The sequence below is a fragment of the Falco punctatus genome (genome assembly GCF_963210335.1).
Source record: "Falco punctatus genome assembly, chromosome: 6".
In the NCBI taxonomy this organism is placed as follows: domain Eukaryota; kingdom Metazoa; phylum Chordata; class Aves; order Falconiformes; family Falconidae; genus Falco; species Falco punctatus.
In genome coordinates, this window is record NC_137585.1 from 80,770,578 (window position 1) to 80,789,928 (window position 19,351).

Below are 19,351 nucleotides of genomic sequence, written 5' to 3' on the forward strand. Positions count from 1 at the left end.
TAAGGCTCTATGTGTAATCACTGATATTCACACCTCATGTTTAGGAAAACAGTGCAATCTTTCAAGCCTTTAAACACCAAATTCCTTAGTTAAGTCTAAAGAAGAAACCGTGTCCATTTGCTAGTGGAGAACTTCTTCCTCCTGTCAGCATCGTTTACCAGTGTTTTTTCCAACAGCTGCAGTGGATATGGGAATAAATACCATCATTTTGAATAACGGCAGTGTGGACTATTTTCACCTCTTTGCCCCTGAAGCTCTCTCAAAGCTGCTGCACAAACAAAATTTACATCAACATCTTCCTCTTAAGAATGGCTTGCATGTTCTCTACTTCCAATAACCTTTCTCACCTTGAGGAAGCTACTACAAGGAACGCCAAATCTGAAGAGAGCTTTGACTAAAAAAAAAAAAAAAAAAAAAAGGGGCAAAAGGACTACCTGAGGCACACTGCAATTTAAGCTTCTTAACTCCCTGTCATTACGAGCTTTAGTGGCAGAAACATTTGTCATCTCCAGCCAAGGCAGCACTGTGCATCCTGAATTTAAAGGCAAGGCAAATTCTGTAGAAGGGAACCAGGTTAGTGGGAAAACAAACCTGAGGCATAATTGAAGTAAACAGTGAATTGAAGAAAAGGCTTAGAGTCAGCGAAATTCTTCTGTCTTGAAACAGTCTGGTGAACAGACAGAATACTAAGCAGCACAAGCAGCAAAGCATTTCAAAATAGACTAAAACTAGAATCTCTGAACTCCTCCCTCATGCTCCAGCTTGCCTCCTGAATGGCATGGGACTCCTGTGGAAATGACAGCACAGACTGTGCGTCTGGTAATTTTGAATTTGGAAACCGACTGAGATTTGCCACCCATTATTGTATGCAGAGGGATATGTGCAGTTTTTCCCTTTTGTTACTTCTTGACTTAAAAGTCTTATGTTTCAATTCAATCCCCTTCTTTCAGATGCACGTTACACACATGACATACTGCACCCAACTGAGAAAAATTAAGCCAGCAGTTCTAAGTGAAATACTCACTTAGATGCACGTCCTCTAGCAACTACTGCACCTCTGAGAACTCAAGTTTCTTTTTTCTGAAGGACTCAAGAGAAGACCAGGTTTTAAGACTTCCCTGAATACATCGAACATCAGGTGACTTGAGGCTACAAACAGTGCCATTACAATTAGTCTCAGTTGTTCCCTAACTGGTGATCACAGGAAGAAATATCACAAAAAGATGTGCAGCTGGATTTAGTCACAGGGAAGTTATTCTTTTTTTCCCGTTTCTTCTTCAAAAAAAGAAACCACAACTGTTAAACCCTTTTCTTTTAAACTAGGACAGCTTTTTTCCTAGAAGTGGGATGGTTTCCTTCTTTGCCTTTTTCTTCTTGTAACATCTCGCTCCCATCTCTCTGACGTTTTTCCCTGCCCTCACTTGCTCCCTGCTGCCTGTCCCTCTTGTTCCCTTGTCCTGGCTTTCTCCTTATTTCAGTTTTGCAGTGGATGCCTGAATCTTGCCTCCTTTCTACTGCTTGTATGCTGCATAATCCCTGCAGATGGTACTGTACTAATTGCCTCCCATGTTCTTTATGTAGTGTTATGGCCACCCCTCCGACACAAAAACACATTCACAATGATACAGAAAAGTTCATCTCTTAACTGCCACTGCTACGCATTACCTACACACTGCTTTGCCTATTTTTGTTTTGTTGTTTGGGTTTTTATTCTTTTTCTTAAACCAGGTGCAGTATGCAGACATCTTAGTGAAATGGTTTCTTTCCGCTGTAGGTGGGACCACTGAACCGAGGTAAGACTTAAAAGTGAACAAATACTCCTCACATTTGTTCAACGACAGAATATGTGAGGGACAGAACACTGACTGAATAGGCTTGTCCATGCCTCAGTCCTACGCTAGGTGGGAAACTGATTACAACTACTGGCATCTGGTTTCCAAGTCTCATGATATCATGTTTACCATTCTGTGAGGGATGTGCGATCATGCTGACTGCTAATTACAGGGCATACTTTGACCAGAGGTATTGCAGAGGTTACAGCTTTTGTACAAAATTAGAAAGCTCTGAGGACTTCCTGAGGAGCAGTTACATATAACACCACATAGCAGGACCTACAAAAACAAATGCCTCCTATGCATAGCATACATCCCACACTCAAGTGAGAAGTTACGTGATCCTGTTCATATCATCCTATTTTTGAAGCATCCCTTTGTTGGTATTGTACTAAAACAAGTTCTGGTGAAGAAACTGCTAAAACGAAGATCAGTGAAGAAGGAAAAGGTGTCTCAAACACAGATGTCCGATGGGATTTTGCACTCATCATAAAGTTAGCTGTTTTAATAACAGGTCATCCATAGAATGGGCTGGGTTGGAAGGGACCTTAAAGATCATCCAGTTCCAACCCCCTGCCATGGGTTGCTAGACAGGGTTGCTCAAAGCCCCATCCAGCCTGGCCTTGAGCACTGCCAGGGGTGGGACAGCCACATTAAATTTTACTGAAGAGCTATCTGGGAGCTTCCTATGCCACAGTATTCTTTATCACAGTTCCTCTTGTAAAAGAATGCTGTACACAGTTCGTCATTTAGATGTCAGTATTTTTTGGTCTTTGAGCACTTTTGGAAATTTGTACAACCCTGATGACCAAAAGTCTTCAGTTCTACCACCTAGTTGTGTACTGTTTTGATGATGAGCAATTTGTTCTGGCATATGAGAGCATATGGTTTGGAACTATAAATGGATTCTAAGTTTAGACTGAAAAGCACAACCTTGCTTACAGATACGCTTCAACACTAGTTGAGAACAGTATTTAAAGATGCTTACCTTAGCCACGTAGGCTTCAACTCTGTTTCTTGATGCTAACGTATTCACGGCTGGGCTTAGGAAGCTTCCTCCTAGACTTAGACTTCTGTTCAGTGCCAGATTGTTGCCAATATGTCCCAGTTCAGTTGAATACAGAACTGGACTTGCAGCCAGACCTCCAGTGACAACGCTACTTGCAATTAAAGGTTTGCTTCTATGGCGCGCCTGAAGGAGCTTAGCGTTGGCTTCTGCTAGTCTCTCATTAGCTCTGAAATGTTCAGAAGCACATAAAGAATTATCCTTGGTAGTAACACTTCCGCAAAGTTACCCTCCAGGTCTTTGACTATTATTTGACTTCTGAAAGTGGAAAGGATTAAGGGGGTCTAAAAAAATCCCCGTAATTTGATCTGAGTTTTTTTGGAGAGCCTATTTCTAAGTAGTCACACCACCTGCAAGAAGCAGCAAGAGTTAACCAATACTTTGGACTTCTCAGCATTCAGGCCTCAAAGCAGTCTGTGCACACCGTGTGTTTACATAGCTTTTCCTGAAAGGTACGTCACCTGCGTAAGAACTCTGGCCTACCCTTCCTTTCCTAAAGAAAGCTTAAACCTAAGGCATGCTGCTAAAATGGAAGCCAAAAGATTTTTGTTGTTGTTGCTTCACAGCATCAAATGCTGTTCTCTGAAGGGCCTATCCTTATTCAAGCAATAGAGGACATGAAATTTATCTTTTCTGCCACGCTTAGAATAAGAAGAGGAGATTAGAGACTGGCAAAAAGGCTGCCTGTTGAAACAAAATCAACTTCAAAAATATCCTATTAACGCCCATGATTGGTGGTGTTACTGCTGGAACTCTGAAGAGAAATGAAGATAGTTCCAATGAACAGGGGGGAGCCTTAAGGTACTTTCATCACAAATATGCTATCTTGTGCATAATGCTGACCAGATGTAGAAAGGGTATTTAATGAAGAAAACTGCTTGAGGAAAATAGTAGTATCTTATTACCACCCCAAAAAAGCATGGACTTACCTTTCCAGTTTATTTGCTAGGCATCTTCTGTTTTTTACTTCCTCCAGATACAGGTCTTTGTACTTTTCCACTTCTGCCTGTGTGGATTCTTTTTGAAAAATACTGTCTTGTTGGGTATTTTTTATCCTGTCCAGTTCACGTTCGAGGTCTCGAATTCTGTGTTTCAGCTGGTTTCTCAGTGAAGCATGATGACTGGCTCTGATTTGTTCTAATCTGTCCTGGGAAGCTGCCTGCGTCTGAAGTAGATACGTACTTTCAACCACCGCAAAGAAAAAGAGAACTCTCCTCGCCAGTCAACTGCATGTACCCAGTTTCAAGGGCCCAGCTTTACTCAGCGAGGCAACTGGGCCTCCTCACTACCATCAGTAACCAAGATAGAACCCTGGAACTACCACATTAAATAATTCTTTTCATTCGGAAAGAACCCCCACCTTAGCACTATTATTCATCCAAGCTACTGATGAAAGAACGCTACCTCTGTAGGACAGGGCATAGCATTCCTCAAAGAAATTATGAGTCTGCCTCACCCTCACACCCCACCCTGCAACTTTGGTGACTTCTTTTCTGAGCATTGTCCCCTGTACAATGACTAAGGAAGATGTGTATGTCTGGCTGCGACAACTCTAAGTTGCAATACCCATTCAAGGATAAACAATGAGTACAAGACCCGTGGACAGTGATACCCCTCCAAGAACTGCAAAATGAAAATCTACCTTGGGCAAGCTTTTGATTCAGGGCCTGCAGGCACATTGCATACACATGAAAGCATCTTGCCCAACCATATCCCCTTCTCCCACTGCCCTTCAGGAAAAACAGAAGTATAACGTAACACATGGAATCAGGCACCAAAAAAAAAACCACCCCTAAAAATGACAACCAAAACAAAAGTATATAACAGACACACATAAGAAATTAACTTACCTGCAAAAACAGATTGACTTCTTGCAGTTTTTGTCTTATTTCTTGTTCAGCTCGTTCTTCCACCTCTTTTTTGTATTGTTCTAAATAGCTGCGATCCACCATGTTAGTCTCCACATGGTGTTTGAGATTAGCCACCTCTTCTTTCAGCTGGCTTTTGCTCTTTTCCAGTTTTTCATGGTTCCCACGCATGGTGGACAGCTCCTCTTGCAAATCGTGATTTTGTGCTTCTAGCTGCATGCATTTTTTAGACTCTATCTCCAGCTGCTGGGAAAGTTCATCAACCTGTAGACAGAAGAGGGGAAAAAAAAGGGAACTCTGAGGGATCTAAAATTAGTCAATTCTGTGAAAACTGGTAAAGAAGTTGGCCATCATGACTGCATTTATCATCTGCTGATTCAGTATTAGAACAAAAGTGAAACCAGGCTCTTCTTTTAAAACAAGAACAGCTTTCACAGAATTTCTGACAGTATTCCTCACGTTCCCATCCTTTATCAGTTCTGCAGTGGGTCACAGACCAAGAGGTACCAAACTAGCAGCATTACACCCATAGGGCTAGGTTGAAAAGGACTAGGGCTATTAATCTGTGAGATGTTCATATGATCATGGGAAATTAAACACACCCATACCCGGTTACATCACAGCCACATTCTGGTTTCATCAAGAAAAAAAAAACATGTATCATGCTTCAGAGGAATTTTTACATGCTGTCACACGGTCAAAGCTTCATTACAGAACTGACAAGACAAGAAATGGGTACCCTTTTCTTCCATTACGCTAACAGATCTGGAAATAGTGGTTCAGACCACAGCTTTTACAGCGGTGGTGGTAGAAGGCAGTCTCTTTAGGCCAAAGCTGCAGTTTGTTTTCAAAAGATTTCCAGGAAATATCAGACTTCCCATAGTTCCCAATGGTCAACTACAGCTCTATCCCCTTCTTTCCCCCTCCAGAAACATACATTGTTTATACCTATTAACCATAAAACATGATATCCCATCTTTTATTTTTAAAAAAGTGGAGGAAACCAGCATAGTAAACACTTGAAAGAGTCTCTAACATAAGTAGAAACTTTACACTTATTTAAAAAGGCCCAAACGTAATTCCATGCCCTGTCATTCAAAATAACTCTTCCAACAGGAACACAAATATGCTGCTAACCTGTGAACTAAAAATGAGCCACTGTAAAGGCAGTTGACTCACTCTACAATAATATGTTCTAAAAATGAAAACAACTTTGAAATACAGCTGCTCTAGCAACAAACCTCAGTAACGAGCAGAGAAGCAGATAAAAGGTTACATGCTACCAAACAGCCAGAGCAACCTCATAAGCACTTCTGGGTCTCCATGACCAGGGAAAGATGGACTGAGGCAGCTACTAGTAAGCAATAGGTTATTGCATTTTTAATGCATCACCTCACATGGCATAATGCCTTGGGAAGCAAAGAACCATTCAGAAAAGCAAAACCCAACTGCCTCCTGCTCAACTGGTGCCTAAGACAGGCTTCTGGGGGTGATCTTGGGCAAAGCCAACTTCATGCAGTCGTTCCGAGTTATGGTGGCGTTACTCCTCTCTCTTCCGAGAGGGAACTCATCCGTCAGAGCCGGACGATGCTGCCACGGCCTCAAGCTGCAGCCAGGCCTGTGCTGGGCCTTCACTGCTCTCAGCCCTGACCCTCACCCATGGACGTGACGTCCCAGTAGGACCGCAGACCTGCCCATCCCTATGGACTGGCCTGGTGACCTGCACTCTTGGCAGACTCTGCTTACTGTCCCCAGAACTGTCCCCAGAACTCTTCTGCTCTTCTTGGTGAGGGCCTGTGGGACTGATCCCCGGCCTGTGTGGTCACAGACCTTGCCAGCCTTGCCGTGACTCTCGGTTTGCCCTTCCTCTGCAGGACAGCCTACCCTTGATGTGCCCTCACAGATACTGCTGTGTATGGAACACTTTCATCTTTACCCCTAATAACTACATCAGTATTACGGTCATCTGCTACTGTGACAGTAGAAGGAACATCAGAAAACACTCAATTCCAAAATACAGCCAAGGAAAAAAAATAATCAATATCAACAATATGAAAAGAAGTATAAAGAAAGAACAAAGGTTCCGAAAGAAAAACCACCACCACCAAAATAACCCAAAGAAAGCAAAGCTCACCTTTGTTCTTAATCTGCCAACTTCATTGACCATTTCAGAAGATGTGTTCTTCATCTCTCCCTGCAAATTAAGCTGGGATAGTCCCCCTCTCTCCTCATAGACCCTTAGTTTCTTTGTAGCTTTGCTCAACAGCCTCTTCAACCTGTACAGCAAATTAGTCATGAAAACAATGAAGCAAAGGAACAAAACTGGACTTTTTCCACATACTCTCATGTAAACGGCACAGACAGAGCTTGCTTCATCTTTAATGTGCTTGACACACCAGGAATTACCGAGAATAACCAGTATTCCTGTGCCACATACACTCAGAGAGTCCAAATTTCACCTGAAAAGAGGAATGAAAGACTCCCTTTTCCCCAGGAGAACTGCAGGGCAACCTGCATCTGCAGTTGTTTTGGCGGCTATTGAAAACTAGGGGCTGATGTACAGAAGCACCTTGCAAGAACTAACACGATGCTGCTCACAGTTAGGTACGCCTGTTTCTACATTACAGTTCAATAAAGCATGACTTCTACTTAGGGATACCTCTTCACCATACTAAAAAGCCGTACCTCTTACAGTCTTTCTGCAGATCGAGGTTTCTTTTCATTTCTTCGTTCAGACGTAGTTCAACTGGGCGTTTCAACTCTACCAGCTTCTTCACTTTCTTTCTTTCACTCTCACACTTTCAAAAGAGAAAAGAAATATGTATCATACACGCAGAGCATAGGAAAAATATCTACATACAGTCTGTGCATCTAGCGTTCTCCACAGAGAAGCTGCAGGACGTCTCTACCTGTTAGCCAAGCTCCAGAGAATGGCATGGGACAGAATTCCTGAGAATATTCAATCACTTCAGGTTTCACATCAAACAAACCAATATGTAACTACAGAAGCAGATGCCCTCACTGAAGCTAAGGCCATCCTCTTCTGGACAAAAAAGGTGGAAAAGATGCTGGAGAACACTTTTGGCACTGCCTCTGCTCATAGCAGGGATTATGTAGGTATGCCCTTCTTGGGAGAACATCGATCCATCTAAAGCTTTCATGGGATCTTCCACCAACCAGTAGGCAGGGGCTTGTGGAAGAATCTGATCTTTTGGTGTTCTTCAACATTTTATTCCCCTCTGCCATTACCTCCATCTCTTCTGTGTGGGTATTTATTTATTCACATGCTGTTCCTCCTCTTGGTGTTTTCTCAGCCACACCAGAGGAGAGCTGCCAGCTGTTTTGACTTTGTACTTCCATTTTTCCTCTACAGAAAGGCAGAAAAGGGGAAGGCTGCCCCTTGGAAACTGGCAGCCACTGCTTGTTTCCCAAGAACTAGTTTATTTACCCAGAATTCCTTCAGTACATTTTTCTGCAAGGCTTTTAAGCTCCCGCTACGCTGAAAATATACAGCAGCTCCTCCATACATGCATTGGAAACAGAAAGCTTTTTAAACGTACCCAGAAACCCAAGGGGTCAGAAGATGACCACATGAAATCCAAGGAGGAACTGGGAACTGTGGCCTTGCTCGATGTGCTCAGCTGATAGCAAACCACACCGGGAACTCTTCCCAACAGAACCACTCCAGAACTTACACAAAGATACCTATCTAGCTTTTATTTGCTTCCTCCATGACCCCTAAACAATAAGGTCCTTGAAGCCTGAATGGCAGGGATGACAGAAGACAGTGAGTATGTAAGAACTTGACCAAAAGGTGCATGTGGTTCTCCTGGGTATTGGCTCGGTGCCTGGAGAATTTTCTGGGCTCACCTGTCCCAACAGTTCAGACTTTTCCTTGTCAAGCTGAGCAACGCGCTCTTCAAGGTGGAATCTTGACTTCAAGTGCTCCTCCCACATGCTGTGCAAGTCCTTCGACGTCAGAGCCAGCATGTTCTGCTTCTGTGTCTGTGAAAGCAACAGTGCCAAAAGAAAAAGTAAGGTGGCCAGGAAAGACCAGAGTGCAGGAGAATGCAGTAACTTACACAGAAACAGGCCTAAGCTCTCCTCTCCCCATCCAAGACCTACAGTTAAGGTTGATGTGGAGTGTAAAACATGTTATGTAGGAAACATAACCAAGAACAGCAGCTGGAGCTGGTGGGAAGAAGGAATACTCTAGAAGTGACAAGATGAGGTTACAACTTTAGAGGATAAGATGACATGCGCGCACACACACACAAAATCACCCTACAGCTTTCCTGAAAAGGTCCTCTGGATTTCATAATGATACATACTTTATAATCTAATAATTCCTCTAGTGCTCACCACAGAAAATACCCTACCCTCACAGCTTCTGTAACAGCTGTACATCTCCTGAAAGCAAGAAAACATTTTCAAATCAACAATGCTATTAATGCTTCTACCCAAAGGGACAAAGATTTATCCAACAGATGCATTTGAGTGAAACAGAACTTGCTGATTCAGTTCAAATATAAAGAATGCAAGTTGACTACATGCTTTTAGTGGCACTCTAAGGAAAGAAAAAAAAAAAAAAAAGATGTCTACTAATCTACAGAAAGTCATGAAGACCTTAGCACAAAGGCTTAGATTAAAAAAATCCTTAGGGTGTACAACTTTCTCAAGTGTCCTTACAGAGTAGGTGAAATGCTGGGTCTTACAACAGAAGCAAACACTGTCTCAAAGGTAAGCTCTGACAAAGCTGCAAAGATAATACGGATCTCCCAATGCTGGTCTTCTCTCTCAACGTTCAGCCATAGGTCTCCCCCCACCCACAACATCCATCCTATCCATTATCTGCCATTGGGTTTAACTCCAGTGAGCAGCTCAGCACCACACAGCCATTTGCTCGCTCCCCCTGGTAGGATGGGGGAGAGAATTCATCAGATGAATTATGCTGACAAACACAACTGTCTTGCACACCACGACACAGATACAAAACACAGCAGGAAGGGAATGAGGAAATTTACAGTCTTTTCCCTCGAGGGTGCCTTGCCCTAAAACCAGAAGGGTATTGTGAGATGCATTGTGCCCACCTGATCTTTTCAATTACCTGCACAATTTCAAAAACTGAAACACTCATAGAAGCCACTCACATACCTCTTGATGGTGGTGGCCCTCTGCAGCTGCCTGTGTTGTCCGTAAGCTGGTTATCAAGTCTTCCAGGTGGTTATGGACCTACAGAAGCAAGAAGAGAAGCAAGAAGACACGCTATGACTTTCCAAACTGAAGTTTACACCTCATGACCAAAAAAACCCCAATATTACATACACCTCTTCATTCTTAGAGTCTTTACACCCAGCACCAACGATAAAAATGGCTTTAGTTTGATACCACTGTAAAAGCAATCATCACCTCTGCTCTTTGCTTCGGGAAGAGAGAACACCATGTGGTACGCAAAGGATCGTCAATGAAAACAGGCAGGAGTAGCTTTCTCCACCCACAGTACATTTGAAAACCGTACCCCAATAACCAAAGGGGAAGGACCAGCGCCGTGACTGCCTTTCCTCTTCTCTTGTCAGTATCAGTGTATCACAAAATTCAACTTTCACATGTAGTTGTTTTCAAAATCTCTTCAGCACTAATTAACAACTACAGGTGTAACAGGAACCCTAGGTCACCGGTTACAATACAAAAAGAATTTGCTTCATACAGGCCACAGGTGAAAGCACCTTCTCTGAGCTAAAATTAACCACTGTGTAGAGAGAGTGGGAAATTCCAAGGCTTGCACTGACTTATGCAAATGACACCACTGGCACACCTCTTCACTGTTTCACAAAAACAGACACACATCAAGTAGGCAAGGGAAATGCAATGCTGAGCAGCAAAAGCTCTGAGGAGTATAATTTTTGTTTCCATCTGATGATGCCCGTCAGGCCTCCAGCATCAATATCCCCCGTGGTATTTCCAAGATTTAACTTGATAAATACTTTTAATGCTACACTTTGCAACAAGTGTCTGAAGCAGCATCTAATGTCAAGACGGGTCTAAAGCAGACAGTAGTTACACCAGCATATTAGTGGCAACTCCTTACCTTTCAGAGCGTTAAAGAGAACTTGCTATAGTAGCATGGGAAAACTCAAACCCAGAAAGCTAGGGAACGGTTCAAGCAGCCTATAATCGGTAGAACACAGGGACTGAGCTCCCCTAGGCTCTCCAGGAAAACCTCATCTTAACGCTTTCCCACAGAAATAAGCAACTGGGCTCAGGAGCTCACAAAGAGGGAAGTTTATGACCAGCTTACCGAGGCAAAAGCTTGCAGATCTCTCTGAAGTGCTTCAATCCTATCGCTCTGTTGCTGGACTGTGGCTTCCAATCTAGCATTTTCAATTTCAAGGCTTAAAAAGAAATATACAGGTCTTATTAGGGAAATCCACCCTAGCACCAATTCTGAAAGAACAGTGTGAAATAACATCATCTAAAACAAAAGCATCCTTCAAAATTGTGTATTAACTTGCTGTGATGCAACAACACTATCCTGTTCCCTCCACACAATCCCGGAAAGCGGCAGACACCTTGTTTCACTGTGTTATTCTCTTACCGTTGCACGTCTTCTTGCAGTTGTTTTATAGTAGTATTAGTCCCAGAAGATGCCTTCAGGAGCTCCTGCAGTTTCTGGGAAGAAGCTGTTACTTCTCTTTCCTTATTATCCAAGGCAGCTTTCAAGTCATGAACACAATGCTCAGACTGAAGATGCTGTTCTTCCAACTCCCGCAACTGTAAACTCACAGTAAGAATCCACAGTAGTCAGATGAGCTTTTGCAGAGAGGAGTCAAAGGAATTGATTGCTGCTGAAGAATTCAAGTCCTGCATATATCTGCACATACCCTCTACCCAAAGAGCTGTAATCCTTTCAAGTACATTCAGACCTTCACTTCTTCGAGCAAATAAACACAAGCTGTGTTACTTCACCATCTTTTACACTGGCCTCTCCCATCCCTCCACTGATTTCCTGCAGCACGGTTCCGAGCACCGACACTGCCCCTCGTACCCTGTCAGTGACTTGGGACACTCTTTATATCCACATGTTTGCTCCTCCATTGAAAGTGTGGATTAAAAAGTTCATTCTTCTCCTGAAGTGACTTCACAACTGCCTCATAAGGAGATTTAAGATTATCTGTTTTCAGAACTCCAAGGCCTCTATACTTCAGTTTTCATAAAAAAATTTAAAAACGTGGCGCCCCCCCGTGCCCGAAATTAGCTTACAATTCACTTGCAAGAAACCTGATTAAAGTGGCAAATGAGAGCAGGGCCAAAGAAGAGGGAGGTGGAGGGAAATGCATATATATGCACAGTAAGTTACAAAAGCGTTTGAATTGACAGGTTCTGTGGTGGGGGGGCAGGGACAGGGAAGGAGCAGTGACCCCATAAAAAAAGCACCAATGCAGCAGTATAGTATTTGTATTTTTTTCCAGAATCAGACAACATGCTTGGCCAAACCAGATGCAATAAACTAGAGACACATCATTTTCTTTTGCAAAGCACCTTAGCAAATACAAACCTTTGCCCAAGTAAGGGCACAGCATCCTCGTGTCAAAGAGTTGGACACATTTGTAAAACACTGAAATTCATTCACACGTCATTAAATCTGTTCTGTTGAATTTTTTTCTAGGGTTTTAGGACAACATTCACTCCTACTTTCAACAGATACACTCAGATTTATTCATCTAGTTACAGACATTATGTACCTCAGTTTTAACCTTTTCCAACTCCTTTTGCAAGCGGAGCTTGTCTTCCTCCAGGTCACTGCGGTAGCGTGTAGTAACTTCAAGTGAAGCTTCTGACATAGATTGCTTTTTAAGTGCATCAGCAAGCTCCTGCTGCAGTTGTCTGACCATGCCCTAACGACACAGTTAAACGAGCATGAAGAAAGTCCTAAGAACACGAAATATGCCTTTAATTTATTCGATTATACAATTAGACCTGTCTTTAGATTGAACCCAAAGGTATGAAAATTTGCCTGCCACCAGCAGGCATCTGCACAGATGATGACCTCTCATCATCCTTTTCTCAGCTGAGCACCTCTGACTATCAGCAGCTGTTCATGAGGATTTCTGCTTCCTAACACAGAAAAAAGGCTCAAGTATTGCTCTTCCTTGAACAATACACAAGCACACACTGCAATCAGGTATTTTTTTCTAACAAAACCCAAAGAAATCTGTTGTGATCTAAGAGCCATAGCTTGACTGCAAATAGTACTCTGGTGACTGAAGGCAGGACTTTGTATTAGATTGTTCTTTGTTCTGTTCCTTCATTATACAAATATAATTAAATGAATACATATATCTGAATGCTCTTTTGAGATACACTTTAAGGGTATGTTGAATCACATCCTCTTGTAGTCTTCTTAATCAGCTTGTTTTAGAATAACAACTGCCTTTATACTCATAGATTAGGTTTACAAACCTCTGGATAGCTCATATATAGCTATATACATATACACACACACTCTCTCACATGATATTCAAAAGGAGCCTGTTATTTTGGTAGTAAGAATACAAAGCAAGTCACAGATTACAATGATTGACAGTACTGCTGGAGTGTGGCTACACATCACAGAAGAGAAGAGAAAGCTTAAGGTCACCGTCTGACATGAACTTTGAGGAACAGGCAGGCCCCTTCGAACCCTCAAAACACATAAAGAAATTAACACCTGGACATTACTAATACTCTTCAATCTAGATAGCAACTTCCAGAGAAACTATTTTTTCCCCTCTGTAGAAGTTTCATATAAATCCATCCCCAACCACTTCACTTGTCTGCATCGTCATTTCTCAGCCCTTGTGTATTGGACGGTTCCTCCTTTTATACCACTCTCATTCATGTCATCAGTGAAAGACTTACATCAAAACCATCAAATACATAAGACTATTCTATAGGGCATAAAATGGACTAAGTAAGAAGAATCACCTTTCTTGATCAAAGCTTAGAAGACTTGGATACCTTTTTTCTGTTCTCTGCTTAGATCTGAGGACTAATATCCCGTTTGCCAAAACTTTCCGCAATTCCAAGAGAAACATAACAAACCACAACAAATCAGTATTCTTTGGTCCCATGCATATACATACCAGGTACATTGTAGAAACAAAATAATTTCAAGAACGGATAAACTTTAAATTGTTCTTTCTAAGCATATACTTTACCTCTCTTTCTACTTTGTCAGTCTCGTATTTGAAGACTTGTTCCCTTAAATCAGAACACTTTGCATTTAAATCCTTGTTTCGCTCTTCTATTAGATAAACTTGCTTTTCCGTATCAGCTCTGAGTTTGTTGAGAATATTATTAAACCGGTCCTGCACATCATTCACTACCTCTGCTTTCATGATCCTCTTGTTCTGCATATCTTCCAGTTGCTGACGCAGTAAAAGGTTTTCACTCTGGAGCTGGGCCAATCGCTCCTGCAAGGACTCCTGTTTTATTACAAGTTTGCTTGCTTGATCTTTCTCAAGTTGTCGAGCATGATCATATTCCTTTGCCTGACACTGGGCTTGACTTAATTCTTTTTGTGTCATTTCTAGAAGCAAAGTTTTTTCTCTGAGGGCTTGCTTCAACTGGTGAAGCTCATTTTCTAGCTTATTAGCTTTGCTTTCAGCTTTACACAGCTGCTGAGACAAGCTCTTGTTGGTTTCTTGCATGTCGGAGAGGTCATGATGGAGCTTGTCTTGCAAGCGATGCCATTCATCACGTTCTCTGTGAAATCTTCGATCAGCATCCTTTTCTGACGACCGATGACGTTCAAGTTCTTGAACAGCAGCGTTCAGGCGGGAACGAAATGATTCAATTTCTGTCTCTAATCTGCCTTTGCTTTCGTTTGTCTGCTCAAGTTTGGAAGTCAGCACTGCAGATTCTGTCTTTAGTATGTCCAGCTCTGCATTGTACTGAAGAACCGTTTGTGTTAATGCTTCCTCGTTCAGTTTAAGTTCCTTTTTGAGATCTTCATTTTTTTCTTTCAAGGTCTCATTTTCCTCTAAATATTTTCCTTCTTCCTCCTGGTGCCTAAGTCTTACTTGATTGAGTTCTAGCCTTAGCACAGCAATCTCGTCTTGTAGTAACTGATTCTTGTACAATAGATCCTTCTCTCTCTCACTGCTGGATTCCTGAATGACAGGGAACATGAATAAAGAGCCAACTGGGAAATGAATCTACAAAAAACTACAGCAATAAACTGCATTTTAACATTTCTAACACTAAAGCATGACTTCAAAGGAAGTTTCAGGCAATAAGCTACTCTATGAACCCATGCACATGTACAATGCATGTACACAATGGAAGTGTAACATATCCTTAAAACCTAAATGAACATCCCAAATACACAATGCCTCCCCCCCCTTAAAACAGCAACCTAATAATAAAATTATTTAACATATCTCAAGTGTAAAGCTTTTCAAATGACTGTGCTTTCTTGTATGTGCATGCCTGTATAATATTGCCTTTAAGGTTGAATTAGTTGTGCTACAGATCTGGTAAAAACAAGGCTAGAAAGGGTATTTTCCTTCTCAAATGTCTGCTGAACACTTATCCTTTTGTATTACTGAAAGTTAGCTATAAAACTCAATCATCCCTGGAGTGCAGTAGTCCTGTATATTTCCCCTTTCTTATGTGTATAACTTTTTTCCACTTAAACACATTCACCCTACATTTATTGGGCAGCACAGCCAAGAACAAAAAAGGCTTTAAAGCACTGCACATTCTTAGGAAATTCAGTAAACTCTTTTCAAGATCTTTTTCAATACAGTGTTTATGATTGCTTTTTCTCCTCTGGTTACTCCTACAGAGAGTTGAATTCATTGTTGATATTCGATCATAAAATTTTAGTATGTGGAGGTGGAAAAGAAAGGCATACTTGAAGAAAGTTCAATAAGGGAATAAGTACTTAAAAGAAAAAAAAAAATGGAAACACAAACACTGTCAAACAACTTTCTTCCTGGTCAACCTTGACATAGGTAGCTAGGTGTTTCACTGCTAGAAACCCTAAAAAGTGATAATAAAATGTCTATGAAATGAAAAATAACAGATAGGTTAAGAAACGGTGTAAATAGCGTCTTCTTTTAGTTTCCGACTTGCACAAGTAATTCAGGTACACACAGGACTAATGCTGCTTTCCAGAACTTTAAGGACATAAGAGAAAACAGGAAACGTATTTACAAAGTTAAGTTACACTGGTAAACTGTAAATAAGCCATCAAAAACCAGAAAAAAGTTATATAAGATTTATTATGACTTTAAAACAAACATGGTGAAATCTGATTTATTAGGAAAAAATCTGCTTACCTCTGATTTTTTTCCTATAGTTCTTATTGTCTCTTCGAGTTCCTTTTGTCTCCAAAGGTGGTTGTTCATAATTCCTTCTTGAAGGGCTCTGGCACTTTTTTCTTGAGAGAGCTGTCTCTGTGTTTCATCACGTTCCTCTTCAACCTACAGTAATACAATACAACTACTTGCATCTTGAGAAAAATCAGAGCTAGCAATACATCTTCCCATTCTCCCTTGTATACTTGAAAATATATTTTATTCCCCACAGTTATGATAATCCACCTATATATAATAAACTGCAATTTTCTTCTGAAAATTTAAGAAGAAGAAATACAGGATGTTTTGTAGTAATTTAGAAGAAAGTCAGGCTTTGCCTGAAACACAAATGAAACGTAAATTCTGAAAAAGGAAAAAAGGAATAATAAACTGCAAAGCACAACAAAAAAAGAAAAGACCAATTGTGAACCAACTGTACTCTACCGCCCTCAAAAATCTGGCAATAGTTATCCAATGCCTCTTCCGTGAATAAAAGCACCTCTTTCTCTAGGCATACTGGAATACAATTGAAAAGAAGCAGAAAATAGGACAAAGTGTTCAATTCATTATTTCATATACCTGTTTCAAGAGCATTCTCAGTGTTCTTAACTCCATTTCTAAATTCCTTGAGTGTAACTCAAGTTTCTGTTTCTCCTCCATCTCTTTACAGTATTGGTCTTCTTGCTTTTGGAGGTTTTCTCTCATTTTCTCATACAGTACTTCTACTCTGAGCCTCTTTTCTTCTTCTTGTTTCAAAGAACATCTGGGATTTAACAGAGTATTTGAGAAACAAAACTACTGATATGAAAGTAGATATTCCACATTATGAACTTGCAGAGACAACTCAAACCATAAAAATGTTAAATGTTTTCAGATTTCATATTTTTACTGTACTTTTCAACTTTTTAAAGAATTCTAACTTCATTCCATTGTCCATGGTATCAATTGTACAAGATATGGAAATAAACCTTTGAGTGATTTATCATTCATTTGTAATTTTACATTGGGAAATACACACTAGCGTGCACACTTCTATAATAAAAAAAGAATCATCTTCATATTACAGACATTTTGTTCAAAAAGGAGTTCGTTGTCTCATCAGATCAAAGCATCATAAACTTTTACTATCATTAATATACATTTTCTTAGTATACTGAGCATTGCCTACGTATTACGGATTCAGTGACTAGAAGTAATACTGATGAATCAGCACGCCACTTATCTATGGCGGACTCAACAATTTTTTTGCAAGCCTTCTGTAAGTCTAGAACAACTGCTGACCATAGAAAGAACAAGTAGTTTCTATTTACTCAAGAATGATGTCAGTGTTCAAAACCAGATTCAGAAATGCATAGGGTTTAAGCTTAATATGATTAAAAAGTTTTAAACATCAAGGGATCTAACTCTGGGAGAAGGAACAGCAATTTAATTTTGAAGTTAATTTATAATGAAAGCCTTGTGGAAGGTCATCTTCTTTACTAACTCAAACAATCAGCAATAAGCACTGACATGGTAAAAAATAGTCCACAGTGTGTCCACAGTACCCAAACAAGAAAGCAGTTTTGTGTTTGATTATTATTTTGACTATTTTTTCCGATATACTTGCAATGGTGAACAAGAAAAAAATAAAATAAAATCAAGTATGAACATAAGGAAAGAACTGCCAATTGAAAGCCTGCTTTAGAAATTCTGCAAAACAAGAATTAACAACTACTAAATTTACTTGAAAGACTGATGGAAACATTTGTATTTGAATGGTGTATATTGCAAGGAAAAAGATTTACATATAAGCCGTAGTGTGTAATTTCACAAAATTTGTAACTTTCAAGTATAAATTTAACACTGCTTGGAGAATTTATTTAAAATGAAAATATTAATTCTTTATAATTGATAGATATTTGAGAATTTTGAACAAGTGCTGAAGTCAAATCCAGGCCAAGCTGGGACTGCTTTGTCTTCCTCGTACTACCCCCTCCCGCGCTGGGAGGCCCAGCTCCCGCAGCCTCCCCTCACAGGGCTGGTGCTCCTGCCCCCGGGCCAGCCCGGCATCTCCCTGCCGACCTCACACGGACTGGGTAAGATCTCTTGGGCTGGGAGGCCAAAAACCGGACCCCGGGCTCGAGACACATCTCAGCAAGCCCTGAGGAGGGGTGGGCACTCACTGCCCCGCTGCGGGCCGCCCCAGCTGCCAGCTCACGGTGGCTCCTGCTGAGCTCGCTCTCTGCCTGGGCCGTCTGGCCCTGCTGGGCCAGCTCCCCAGCCACGCCGTCCCACCGGGGACCACCACAAGGAGACCTCCCCTCCCAGGCCAGGGCTTCGCAGTTGGCCTTGCTGAATTTCCTATGGTGCCTGCTGGCTACCCCTGTCTGACGTGAATCGTGATGAGAAACCTCACTCATACAGGTCTAGCTCAGGAGTACGGGGAAAGGGGCAATCCCAAATTTTACCTTTCAGCTAAACAAACAATAAGCAAACAAATGCTCTAAGCTCTGTTTTGAGTTGCACAGTGTGGAGTTACCAGAAATCCTAGTATAGACCAATAGAAGCTGCAAGGACAAAATAAATAAAAAAAATTACATATCTCAAATCTCTCTTATAAATCTGAGTTTCTTATACACACTCTCTTGTTCTCTTCTCTTGCGATAAAACAAAGATAAACCAACATCCACATACGTGGAGCTGATATCCAGACATTTTTCCCCTCTGACATTATGCACTTTATAGCATAACTTGCCCACAGGATTCAAAAAACCCAAACCCTAAAGACTGGAAACTTCTCATCCCATTGCCTGTTCCATCAGAGTCTTTCAGAACAAAACCACTGACAAGATAATACATTATCAGAACACAAAGTTACATACTTGAGGTTTTGGATATCACTTTTCCATTCTGCTTCTTGGTGAGCCAACGTGGATTTCAAATCTTGAGTCTCCTCTGCTCTTAACTGTGACTCCTCCTTTTCACCTTCCAATTTCCTTACTTCTCTTGAGAGAGCTGTACACCGATTTTTTTCATGTTCTATTACCTGTTCATATTCGAGAAGTATGTTTTGCATTTTCAACAAAATAGTAGAACCTGTTTTGAGAAAGAAAAGACACAAAGTTGCACAAATACTTTCCAATGTATAAACTGTTCAATGCTTTGCTGTATTAGGTGCAGGTGGCAGGTTTCGGTAGTGGGAAGGTCCCTGTGAGAAGAAGCCAGGAGTCGCCCAGTACTGGACATGGATGGATTCAATGGACC

At 41.2% G+C, this 19,351-nt stretch overlaps 1 protein-coding gene across 5 annotated transcripts in view; it reads right to left on the reverse strand.

Moving 5' to 3' along the window:
* LOC308065248 (uncharacterized protein) overlaps positions 1-19,351 on the reverse strand; it is a 59,138-nt gene that overhangs the window by 7,099 nt on the left and 32,688 nt on the right. For all 5 annotated transcript variants that reach the window (XM_080390991.1, XM_080390990.1, XM_080390989.1 and 2 more), the window contains 14 exons: positions 18,970-19,183; positions 16,688-16,871; positions 16,091-16,234; positions 13,964-14,917; positions 12,509-12,661; positions 11,362-11,537; positions 11,065-11,158; positions 9,921-9,998; positions 8,637-8,771; positions 7,452-7,564; positions 6,901-7,042; positions 4,749-5,030; positions 3,828-4,063; positions 2,821-3,067 (listed from right to left, as the gene is read on the reverse strand). In XM_080390991.1, the coding sequence (XP_080247117.1) occupies positions 2,821-3,067; positions 3,828-4,063; positions 4,749-5,030; positions 6,901-7,042; positions 7,452-7,564; positions 8,637-8,771; positions 9,921-9,998; positions 11,065-11,158; positions 11,362-11,537; positions 12,509-12,661; positions 13,964-14,917; positions 16,091-16,234; positions 16,688-16,871; positions 18,970-19,183 (3,152 nt within the window). The remainder of the gene's footprint in view (positions 1-2,820; positions 3,068-3,827; positions 4,064-4,748; positions 5,031-6,900; positions 7,043-7,451; positions 7,565-8,636; positions 8,772-9,920; positions 9,999-11,064; positions 11,159-11,361; positions 11,538-12,508; positions 12,662-13,963; positions 14,918-16,090; positions 16,235-16,687; positions 16,872-18,969; positions 19,184-19,351) is intronic.